General features: G+C 65.0%; 1 protein-coding gene across 3 annotated transcripts; it reads left to right on the top strand.

Moving 5' to 3' along the window:
* Positions 1 to 1365: 1365 nt before the first annotated feature.
* On the top strand, positions 1366 to 9383 carry LOC119246919 (uncharacterized protein C15orf39-like). 3 transcript variants are annotated; one of them, XM_037513169.2, is made up of 3 exons: positions 1366 to 1400; positions 4003 to 6776; positions 8672 to 9383. In XM_037513169.2, the coding sequence occupies exons 2-3, from the start codon at positions 4052 to 4054 to the stop codon at positions 9034 to 9036; spliced, it is 3090 nt and encodes a 1029-aa protein (XP_037369066.1). In that variant the 5' UTR covers positions 1366 to 1400; positions 4003 to 4051; the 3' UTR covers positions 9037 to 9383. The 3 variants fall into 3 exon arrangements, with proteins under 3 accessions (XP_037369066.1, XP_037369067.1, XP_037369068.1); XM_037513170.2 differs by lacking the exon at positions 1366 to 1400 and adding an exon at positions 2958 to 3142; XM_037513171.2 differs by lacking the exon at positions 1366 to 1400 and having other exon boundaries at positions 3336 to 6828; positions 8672 to 8710.
* Positions 9384 to 11538: the final 2155 nt, after the last annotated feature.

The raw sequence follows: 11538 nt of genomic DNA, 5'->3' as shown, positions 1-11538 counted from the left end.
TCTAAGGACTCTCCAGCTCTAAACTAATTGACACCCTCTCCAAGCGACTCCCCACTTCCTCTTCCTATCTGCAGTGCCCAGTCCCTCTTTCTCAGCTCCAGCAGCTTCTTGACTCTCGGAACCTGTGACCTCAGACCTGGTCTGCCCTTTGACTCAGGCAGCCATGACCTTTGGGATCTGAGCCGCTGGCTTGTTGGGTTTTGCCCCATGAACTCGCTCTGGCCTTCAGCATGTTTGGCCGCTTTCCCCCTCTACCACTGCACAGTCCCTGGGCAGCCCAGGAATCGTGAGCATCTGCATTTCCTCAGAGAAGCTGTAGCAGGGGCTTCTCATCCAAAATTAAATGGCAGGCCTCCCTGGTGGCGCAAGGGGTTAAGCACCGCACTATGAAGCAATCCGCAGCCTCTGCAGCATGAGTTCGAGCCTGGCCAGCCAGGGGGCTGACCCACATGGTGCAGCAGACCTCTCCTGTCTCGCCTGCTGCTCCCCTCAGCAGTGTACTTCAGTCAGTCTGCCTGTTCTGGTCCCCACTCTGTCTCTGGTGGGTCCTCTCACCCCCCACATCTCTGGCCTGTACCCCAGCTCTTGTGTGCATAAATAAATAAATCTTTAAAAAAAAAAAAAAACAAAATTAAATGGCTCAGAGAGTCAGGGCAAATAGAGACCACCCTTCCATCCCCAGCCCCTTTCTGCAACACACCATTCGCCCTGGGAGTGCTCCGTGCCACCCCACCTCCCAGGCGACAGTGCTGGGCCTGTCTTATTGACGGAGATTTGCTCCAAAGGTTCCAAGTTACCCCAGAAGTCACCTAGCAAACCCTCAGCACCCTCATTCCTGACCCACTCCAGGGATGGGGGCTGCACCTCTTCCTCAGACAGGTGCACAAACAGGGCTGACTTTCCAGTGTCTGGAATTTGCCCTCGCCGGGTGCCCCGACGTGCAGGAGCACACAGCAAGTCTTCTCTGGCCCCTTCGCGCCGCTATTCCGGGCCGAGGAGGCCAGGGCGCCGCCGGGTGTTCCCACAAGCTCTCCACCCCACGCGGGAGGCGCGCTCCAGGCAGGGCCAGGAGCCCGCAGGCCGGCGAGGCCCGAGGCGGCCCGCGCGCCCCGACAGCGCCGAGGGGGGCGGGCGGCGGGCACGGCCCGGGGGCGGAGGGCGCGGCGGGCGGGCGCCCCGGCCGGCCCGGGGGAGCCGGGTCCCCGAGGCGCCCGGGCTCTGCCCCCAGCGCGGCCGCCCCGCCCCCCGCCCGCCCGGCCCGCCCGCCCGGGACCGCAGACGGCGGCCGGCGGCGGCGCGAGCGGCGGCGCGGCTGGGCGGGGGCTCGGCCTCGGCCTCTGCGCGGGCGGCGGGGGGATGCGGCGGCGGCGCGGGGCGCGGCGGGGGGCCTGGCCCCGCAGGTAGGCGGCGGGCGGCGCGCGGGGGCGCGAACTTGGGCGAGTTCGCGGGCGGGCGGGGGGGCCCGGCCGAGCTCGCGCCCCGACTTCCCCGGACTTCGGGGCTCCGGGGCCGGCGGGCGGGGCGCCCCGGGCCGGGCCCTCGGGCCTCACGTGGGCGCCCGGCGGGGCGGGGGCGGGGGCCGGGGCGCCTGCGGCTTCCCCGCCGCGGCTTGACTCACCCCTGGCCGCGGCCCAGGCCGGCGGGATCGCCCCGGGCGGACGCGGCCCGAACCCGGGGCCCGGCCGCCCGCCGCGCGGAGCTCCCGGGCTGGGGCGCCCGGGGGGGTCGGGGGTGCCGCGGGCGCATGCGGGGCGCGCGCGGGGGCGGCCGCGGCTCTGCGTGCGTGGCGGCGGCCGGGGAGCCCGCCTGGCGGGGTGCACGTGCGCCCCAGCGCGGGGCAGGCGGGGGACCCCGGAAGCCCGCGGGCCGGGCTTGGCGGCGGCCCCGGCTCGTCGCTCGGGGCCCGGGCTCCGCAGTTCCGGCGGGGGGTGAAGGGGGGGCGAGGGTCCCGCGCCCCCTGCTCCCGCGCGGAGACCGCCCCGAGTCGGGGAGTAGCGCCCCGAGGCCCGCAGTCCCGGCCGCGGGGTCTGAGGCGCCCCCTGCGAGGCCTGGGCTGGGCAGCCGTCGCCCGCTTAGCAGGACGCACCCCGAGACCGCCGAGGGGCAGGGAGCGGGACGGGGCGCCCAGCTGTTTGCTGCTGGAGCGGGATGGCGCCCGCCGGAGGCTGCGCCCCGGACCCGCCCGCGCCCGGCCTCCCGCGCCAGCAGCAGACTCCGCGGCCCGGGGGCGCCGTGACCCCGCTCCCGGGGGGCCCAGGGCGCCGTGACCCCGCTCCCGGGGCCTGCCTCTCTCCCGGCCCCTGCTGGCGTCCTCGGTGTGTGCGTGACGGAGGGGCCCGAGGGAGGAGGCACCTCCATTCTGGCTACTGTTTTGGGGGGGTGCGGGCCTCACTTAGGGCTCTCCCTCCTGCTGGCAAGGGGCTCGGGTCACCCCCATCCCTTTCACAGCCCCCTGCTGGCTCCCTGGAGCCTGCCTCTCCCCTGAAGATTCCTGAGCATCCCAGGTGGCGTCCCCTCTGTGGGCGGGTGCGGGAGAAGGGGTGTCTCCAGGAGCCCTCCAGGGTACAGGGCACGCCATGGGCAGAGCCCCGAGAGGACTCCCGGGGCGGCGGATGTCGAGCAGGCCCCGGGGCGCTGGGGGAGGAGACGGGAGCCTACACTCCTCACTCCAGAGCTCCCTGAGGGCGGAGGGCGGCCCAGCACCCTCCAGGCCCGAGTCCTCCTGCAGAACTGCTGTGGAGCTGGGAGGGGGCTCTCCTGGGGTGCAGGTGCCCGGAGGGGGCACTGCTGGGGTGCTGTTGCCCTGAGCCCCTTCCTGTCTCACCGTCCCTCGCTCTAGCCTGGCTGGCTGGGGGTGGGCTGTGCCCCTCAGGCCCCACAGCCGTGCTGGGCTGACTGCGAGGGGCTGGCCTTGGCTTGCTGGTGAAGGAGGGAAACCTGGGGCACCTGGCCCCGGCCTGATCACGCCAAGATTGGGCTGATTCATCCTTTCTAAGCCACCTGAGGGTTTTGGGCAGCTGCTCTGGGAGGCAGAGGCAGGTCAATGCTGCCCTAACAGACTTGCTTCAGATGACCCTGCAGGGGTCTTGGGTGCCTGCTGCCTTGAGGGGAGTCACACTGGACCCCCAACTCTCAGCCCTCGGTCAGTACCAAGTGCTAGTTGTCAGCCAGCTCTGTGGGACTCCTGGGCCCCTGCTCGGGCATCACTGGTGCTCTGCTGCCCCCTTGTGCTGTGGAGTGGCCGGCTGGCGATGTGGGGCGCTCTGACAGTTGGGGCTTTCCTGCTGGCCCACAGCACCACCTACTGGACAGTCCTGGCTCCCCTGCGGGGGCGGGGCTAGGTGGGCCCCAAGAGGCTCGTCCAGAGCCAAGCTCCCAGCCACCCTCCTTGGGGACTGCGCTCTGGAGCCAAGCTCAGCTTCTCTTGCTCGGGCCTGGGGACCTGGTTTCCAGGCTTGGTTCACCATTTTTGACAAGACTGGCAGGTCAGAGAGTGGGACCTGGGGAGTGTCCCCGGAAATCTGAATGTGTGGACAGTGCCCGAGTCTGCCTCTCGGCGGCAGCGGGCAACCTGCGGTCACTCCAGAGCCTGGGGGCCGTAACGTGTAGCTGGAGGTGGGGATGGGTGGGTCTCCACATCTGTACGTCGGGGGCCGGAGGGTGTGAACTAGCCCAGCTAAGCGAGCCTGATTGCCCTGCAGTCTGGGGAAGGGGCGTCGGGAGTCCTGTGGAGGGCAGCAGAGCACAGGGAACGCTGGCGTGCGGGGGCAGGGGCACCAGTGCCCTTGCAGGCAAACTCATTACACGGAGGGCCCTGCAGCTTAAAAGTAAAGCTGGGACTCCGCATGGCATGGCTCACGTTCATTCACTCGTACAGCCTTCACTGAGCACCTACTAAGTGCCAAATTCTTGCGTGTCCGTGCGCCGACAGCATCAGCAGCCTTCTCCTGCTGGCCTGTCACCCCTTCTCACAACTCCTCCCTCTTTCTGTTTTTTCCCCAGGTCAGCAGTTGAGTAACTGGGCCCCAGAGGCCTTGAAGCCTTCATAGTGATGGCAGAGAAGCGGCCGCTGGGCACCCTGGGGCCTGTGATGTATGGCAAGCTGCCCCGTCTGGAGGCAGACTCCAGGCCAGGCCACAGCCTGCCCCCCTCTGCTGGAAACCAGGACCCCTGCAGCTACAAGGGAGCCTACTTCTCCTGTCCCCTGGGAGGCGCTCCTAAGGCAGGGTCTGAGCGATTGGCATCCTGGACCCCATACCCACCCTTGTACCCCACCAGCGTGGCAGGACCCCCACTTCGGGCTGACAACTTATTGACAAGCTGCCTGCTCTACCGCTCACCAGCAGAAAGCGCCGAGAAGGTGCAGGATTCCGGCCCTGTTGAGCTCCTACCCTTCAGTCCCCAGACTCACTCCTTCCCGGGCCCGCCACTGGCGGCCCCCAAACCTGTCTACCGCAACCCTCTGTGTTACGGGCTCTCGACCTGCCTGGGAGAAGGGGCAGCAAAGAGGCCACTGGATGTTGACTGGACACTGGTGACTGGACCCCTGATACCCCCTGCGGATCCACCTTGTTCTCTGACCTCAGCTCCTAGCAAAGGCCAGCCCTTGGATGGCACCTTTTTGCGTGGGGTGCCAGCGGGGGGGTCTGGCAAAGACTCTTCAGTGAGCTTCTCCCCCTGCCAGGCATTTCTGGAGAAGTATCGGGCCATCCACAGCACCAGCTTCTTGACATCCAAGTACACGGGCCCTTACTCTGGGGATCCCAAGCAGGCGCTGTCGGAAGTACCACCCAGTCCTTGGACCCAGCTGGCCCAACCCCTGGGGCCGGGCTGCCAGGATGCAGTGCCCACCCACTACCCGTTGCCCCATCCCACACAGGCCCTCCCTTGCCCCCCAGCCTGTCGCCACCCAGAGAAGCCGGGGAGCTACAGCTCAGTGCTCCCGATGCAGCCTCTGGGAGCCCACAAGGGGCCCGGGTACCCAGCTGGTGGACTGGGCAACCCTTACCTGAGGCAGCAGGCGGCCCAGACACCTTATATGTCCCCAGTGGGGCTGGACACTTATTCCTACCCGTCTGGTCCCCTCCCAGCACCCTCACCAGGCCTCAAGGTGGAGCCACCTCTTGCCCCACGCTGCCCACTGGATTTTGTCCCCCAGACGCTGAGCTTTCCTTACGCTCGGGACGATCTCTCTCTCTATGGAGCATCTCCAGGACTCAGAGGAACACCACCTTCCCAGAGCAGCGTGCAGACGGTGCCACAGCCCAGTGCCTTCCAGCAGCCATGCCAACCTCTGCCTGCCAGCCAGCCTTGCTCAGAACCTGTGAGATCTGCAGAGCTGCCAGTGCAAGAAGCTGAGGAGAAGCTGTGGCTGCCTGAATACAGGAAGGAGCGGCTGCAGCCTCAGCTCAGTGAGCACCCCGGGGCACCCATTGTCATCCGAGACAGTCCAATTCCTTGCACCCCTCCGGCACTCCCACCCTGTGCCCAGGAGCGCCAGCCTCTCCCACATAATGAGGGTGCGCTGCCCCCCAGCTCTCCTCCGATGCCTATCATTGACAACGTCTTCAGCCTGGCCCCCTACCGTGACTACCTGGATGTGCAGGCGCCTGCGGCCACAGCTGAATCTGACCAGGCCCCTGCCAAGAGCCATGACAAGGATTATGGGGGGACCCTGCCTGCTCCGGAGCCCCCGTCGAGGACACACTGCTCACTTAGAGAGGAGGTAGCACTGGACTTGAGCGTCAAGAAGCCTGTGGCAGAGACGCCTCCTCTCAAGGCCCCCAGTCCTGCAGTGCCTGCCAAGCCCACCGCAGCCGTGGATGTGCCGGGCATGGACAGCACCATCCCAGACATGCCAGGCATGGGAAGCACAGTCTCGGACCTGCCGGGCCTGAAGACGATGGTCACAGAAGCGCCGGGGCTCCCCGGGGTGCCAGTGACCACAGAGGCCACCCCAAGGACGAACTTCCACAGCTCCGTGGCCTTCATGTTCCGGAAGTTTAAGATCCTCCGGCCAGCACCCTTGCCTGCGACTGTGGTCCCATCTGTGCCCGCCTCCGCCCCTGCCCCGCCTGTCCCTGCCCCGCCTGTCCCCACCCCCACGTCGGCACCGGTTGGACTACAGGTTCTCACGCAGCCTTTGCCTGTGACTTGCTTCAACCTGGCACTGCCCAGCCCTCCGGCTGTAGCTGTGGCCTCCCCGACCCTGGCCCCCACCGCGGCCCCGGCTCTGGCTCCAGTTGCAGCCCCCGCGAGGGCTCCTACCCCTGCCGTGACGGACTCCCCCGAGCAGCGCTTCACGGGACTGCACGCGTCCCTGTGCGACGCCATCTCGGGCTCGGTGGCCCACTCCCCGCCCGAGAAGCTGCGGGAGTGGCTGGAGATGGCTGGACCTTGGGGGCAGGCGGCGTGGCAGGACTGCCAGGGCGTGCAGGGGCTGCTGGGCAAGCTGCTGTCCCAGCTGCAGAGCTTCGTGTGCACGCAGCAGTGTCCCTTCCCCCACGTGGTGCGGGCCGGCGCCATCTTCGTGCCCATCCACCTGGTGAAGGAGCGACTCTTCCCGCGGCTGCCCCCCGGGTCGGTGGACCACGTGCTGCAGGAGCATCGCGTGGAACTGCGGCCCACCACGCTGTCGGAGGAGCGGGCGCTGCGGGAGCGGGCCCTGCACGGCTGCACCTCCCGCATGCTGAAGCTGCTGGCGCTGCGCCAGCTGCCCGACATCTACCCTGACCTGCTGGGCCTGCAGTGGCGGGACTGTGTGCGCCGCCAGCTGGGTGAGCATGGGGCAGCCCCAGTAGCCACCGGAGCTGTGTGAGCGAGTGACAGGTGTGTGGGCCGAGTGAGTGGTCACAGGCGGGGACGGAGGGGTCTCTGGGCCTCTGGAAAGGGCAAGGAGGCCCTGGTAGGAGACTGGTCTCCCAGTGCGGGCTCCCCGGGGTCCCCTGCCCCCCACATCCCTCTTCCCCTTCCGGCTTCAAAAAGAGACTGCTGCACCTCTGGAAGCCTCGGATCGTGCTAACTGTTCAGCCCCCGTGGAGACCCTGTCCTGGTCCCGAACCTTCCTGATTCCCTTCTCTGCTGGCTCTGCCTTCCCACCTTGGGAGCCGGGCTCTGCCCAGGCCGGGTGTCCTGTCAGAAGTCATTTCTCTCTGTGTGTCTGTCCTGCCAGCCTCCCCTCTTCTGGGCCCAAACCCCAAATAACTCACTGCACGTTGAACCTGAACCTTAACTCCTCCCAAATCATGCTGGAGTTCCCCCCCAGCTCACCTCCACCCCCGGTCTTGCCCATCTCAGTGGATAGCACCCCTGCTACCCCAGCTCCTGCCGGGACCCTGGCAGGGGGCTGCCTCCCCTACATGGTTGCCTTCTCAATGTGCGGTTTTCACATCCCCTTCACGGTACTTCCCTTCACAGAAGTGTACCCCGAGCACTGTTTTGTGGTTTGTTTTTCCTGCACTAAATGAGGTCTTGTGTATATTGTTCTCCCATGTGCTCCTTTTGTGGCCCCGAGCAGCATCTGCGCTGGCCCGGCGCGGCGGTCTCGGGACTGCTGCGGCGTCACGTGGTGTGTCCGTCTCACCTCTGCGCCCGGGCTGCGGTGGCGTCGGTGGCCGCCTCTCCTGTGTCGCGACAGCTGGCCTTGAGGCCCAAGGCCCCCTCTGTGGTTATTTCCCACATGTCCCACTCATGTCCCTGTCATGGTCGTGTCCCTGTAGGAACTGCCCTTTGTCCCTCCTGGCAGCCCTGCCCCGGGCTCCTCCCTAGCCCAGGCTCCAGGCGGAGAAGGGTGATGCGGGCAGATGGGGAGCTTGGGATCTGCGTGGCCTGCTTGCTGACCCCTGGTGGGGCATGTGCCTTCATGGGCTGCAGAATGCACCACGATGCAACTCCAGGACTCTGTTCCTGAGGGAGGAAGGGTGTGAGTAGGCAGCATGCACCTCACACACCCCCAGCCCGGCCCTTCCCCTGAATAGCTGGGCCCAGCGAGATGGGTGTGAGTATGACCCTGGCACTGCGTCGTCAGTCTGCAAGTCTGGGCCTGTTAAGCAAGTGATGGGGGTGCAGCCTCTTGCCGCTGGCAGTTTTGGCGCCCCATCCCTGCTCCCTCTCCGAGTTGTGTGCGCTCTTCCATCTTTGGGGGCCACCCTTCTTGTGGATATCCTTCAGTAGCTCCCCCAGCAGCCTCCTTTCCACGGTGTGCTCTGTGGTTGAGACTGCCCTTCGTCCCTTCTGCTGCTTCCTCCCTTGGGGCCTTGCGTTTAGGGCAGCCCTGCCTGGGCTCTGCTCTTGCTCCCGCCCTGGGGGTGATGTGGCAGGGAGGTGACAGCGTCCTCTGAGGAGCAGGCCCTCTCTAGGCCTCCGTTCCCCCTCATTACAGTGGGCCTTTGTACCAGGCCAGTGGTTCCTGGCCCATTGGGCATCTCTCTTGTCCTTGAGCCCCAACAGCCACTGGGCAGTGCTGTCACCCGATCCCCGGCATCACCTGGGGACAACACGCGCTTTTGGCCATGTGGTCTGGCCAGTGGGCACGTGGGGCACTATTGCTGACCCTGCCGGAGCCATCCTGGCTGTGGGCAGAGTGGAACTCCAGGTCTGGATGGCTTTGGGGCCAGGGGATGGGCCTTGAAGGTGTTGGGGTCTGCAGCCTGAATGTGTGTTCATTTTCCAGGTGACTTTGACAGTGAGGCTGGATCTGTGCCCCCCTCAGAACCCACTATGACCAGAGAAGAGCCAGCTAGCCTAGCCCTGGCTTGGAAGTCACCCGCCTCCAAGGCCAAGAAGCCCGGGAAGAAGCTACCAGTCCCTGGCTCGGAGAAAGCAGAGGTGGTTGCAGGGCGAGGGTCCTGCGATGCCTCGCCTCCCCCTACTGCCAGGTCCAGCCCACCTGGCCCCACCCTGAAGGCCCGCTTCCGCAGCCTGCTCGAGACCGCCTGGCTCAATGGCCTAGCACTACCCACGTGGGGCCACAAGGCGTCAGGAGCAGACCGGCCTGCACCCCGCCCACCGCTGCTGGGGGGCCAGAACCATCACTAGTTGCTGGTGCTGCTTAGGCAGCTACTGTGGGAGTCACTCTTTGCACCCCTCCCTTCTGCCTGCCCAGCTGCCCAGAGCCGTCAGAGGATGTGCCTTTGGAGTTTCCCCCTCTCTCGCCTTGTCCCCCTGCCCAGGCTGAGCTGAGCGCCCTTGAAGTTTGAGTTCGATGGGCCTTCATTAGAAGGGTCCGTTCCTGTCTCTTGGAGGACAGCATGGGCTTCGGAGCCCTAGAGAGTCAGCTTGAATCCTGGGTGCTGTGCTCCTTGTGTAACTGGGCAAGTCAGTTCCTCGCGAGCGCTGTCTCCATTTGTAAAATAGGACAACACAGCCTACCTCACAGGGTTGTCGTGGGGTGACACCTGACACGCCCATTATGGTTTGCATCCTCCCGGGGTGGTCTGGGTCTTACCCGGGGCCTAGAGTTGGGGCTGAGGCCATCACAACCTTGTCTTAGGTACGTTACATGACCCACACTTTGTGGAGTCGCCCCTGGGAAAACCTGGGGCTTATTACCCAAGGATTTGAAATTGGACCCTAACACCCAGCCTGGAGCTCCGTGAGGGAGGCCTGGCCCTCCCTGCTGCAGGGGGTGCATGGGATAGAGTCTGGGGCTGATGTCCTTGGTTGGGGCTTGATGCTCTCACCCCTGGGAGACCCCACACACATCCTGAATTGATAGTGGCTTCACCGCGTTGCCTCCCCGCCTAGTGTACTCCAAGGAAGTTGTGTGCAGGCTGGAAACCAAGCAGCTGCAGGAACTCAGGGACTAGACGGGATGGGCCAAGTAACAGTTGTGTTCTGGGAGGTCCTGAAAGATATGGACTGGGGGCCCATGCTGGAGCCCCCTCAGCCTGGCCTACCACCAGGCACCTCCTGGCAGAGTGCTAAATTGAACCAGAGGCCGGCAAGCTGGGCACTTGTAAGATGCCTGTGAGTCCTGGGAGCAGGCCATCAAACATTAAAGCATTTGGGGTTTTGTGACCTTGGGACTGGCTGTGTTTGGGGGGGGGTGAGGGGTGACAAAGATGCCATCACAAGTGTTAATCCTTTGACCCCAGGCACCCCAGCGCCGAGGCAGGAGAGATAGCCTCTGAGGGTCTGGCAGTTTGTGGACTGTTGCCCACTGCCCAGTGAGAAGTGCTGGTCACCACCTCTCAGCTCCTGCTCCTCAGGCACCAAGGATGTGTCTGCCAGCATCTAGAACAGAACTGACGCCACCCCACAAACGCCTTACCTAGTGTGAGGAGGCCACCAGGCACCCCTCCTGTGCTGGGCTCCTGCCCTGTATGTTGGTTTGCAGGGCTGCTGAGGTGGCTTCCTGGACATGTTTCCCACTGCGTAGGGGCCAGGGCTGGGTGCTCAGCAGGCCCAGATGCACTGCCCTCTGTGCCTCCCGATAGCTGGAGCCTAGCCTGGACTAGCCAGGATTTGTAGTGGCAGCTGCTGACTGGGCCGTGAAGGGGCACAGGCAGCTGGAGCTCCCTGGTCACGGTGAGAACCCTGGGGCACCGACAACCCAGGGAAGGGTGCTGTGGGCACAGCCAGGGCGTCATCTGGCCTGGGGATACTGTTTGGGTCCCTGAAAAGCTTCTGCCTGTGGTGGCCTACAAGACAATAGAAAAGAACAAGCGTGAAGCAAACAGCATGCTGGAGGCCTACAGATGTATGTGGAAAACAGACATGCCCGGGTGTGACCTGAGTGCAGCCAGTGGGGGCAGGAAGTCCCCTCCCCCATAGCTCTTGGACTCAGCCCTGCATCCAGAGGCGCAAGTGCTGAGGTCCAAGTCTTCAGACTCCAGACAGCTGTGCAGGGAGCAGGAGAGGTGGGTGCCACTGGGTGAGCCCTTCTGAACCCCTTGGCCTCCTGTGCCCATCCACCTCACTTCCAGGACCTTGCTAGTTTGGGCTGTTCTTGTATTTCCTTTCCTTTTTCCCTCTCCCTTCCTTGCATACCTGCTGTGTCCCTGCGACCTGCCAGGCAGAAATCTTGCTTGTGGCTCTAGAGCAGGCCTGAGGCATGCAGCTGCTCTGTCTGCTGGCAGCTCTCTGGGATCCTAATGGTACTAGAGTTGGGCCTGATGGGGGAAGTGACTGGTCCCCACAGGACAACCACACTGGAGCCGCAGTCTGAGGACTGCCCTCAACCCCTCAAAGCTCCAGGGAGCGGAGGCCTAGCCCTGCCCGGAGGGTCCCACTAAGAAGACGGTAGAACTGTCTTCCCGGAAGTGCAGCCTGAGGGGGTGGGGGCAGGGACAGCCCTGACCCCGGCCCCTGCTCTGAGTAGGAGTGCTCCCCACCCACGAGGGCGCTGACAAAGCCTCTTCCACTGTTTAGTAAGAGCGACCGAGAGCTGAGACTGAGGAAGGTGGCCTGGAATGGGGAGAGGCCCAGCATGCTGGGCTCCCCTCTCCCCAAAACAGGAGATGGCTCTTCCGGTCCCGCTGGCCCCCTGTCACTGTCCTGAGCTCCATGGCGATGGTGTCCGGCAGAGCCCAGGAATCC

This window comes from Talpa occidentalis, unplaced genomic scaffold (assembly GCF_014898055.3).
Source record: "Talpa occidentalis isolate TD23 unplaced genomic scaffold, MPIMG_talOcc4v2.1 talOcc4.159, whole genome shotgun sequence".
Taxonomy (NCBI): Eukaryota; Metazoa; Chordata; class Mammalia; order Eulipotyphla; family Talpidae; genus Talpa; species Talpa occidentalis.
The sequence above is the reverse complement of the archived record's forward strand: the minus strand, read 5'-3'. Positions and strand labels throughout refer to the sequence as shown.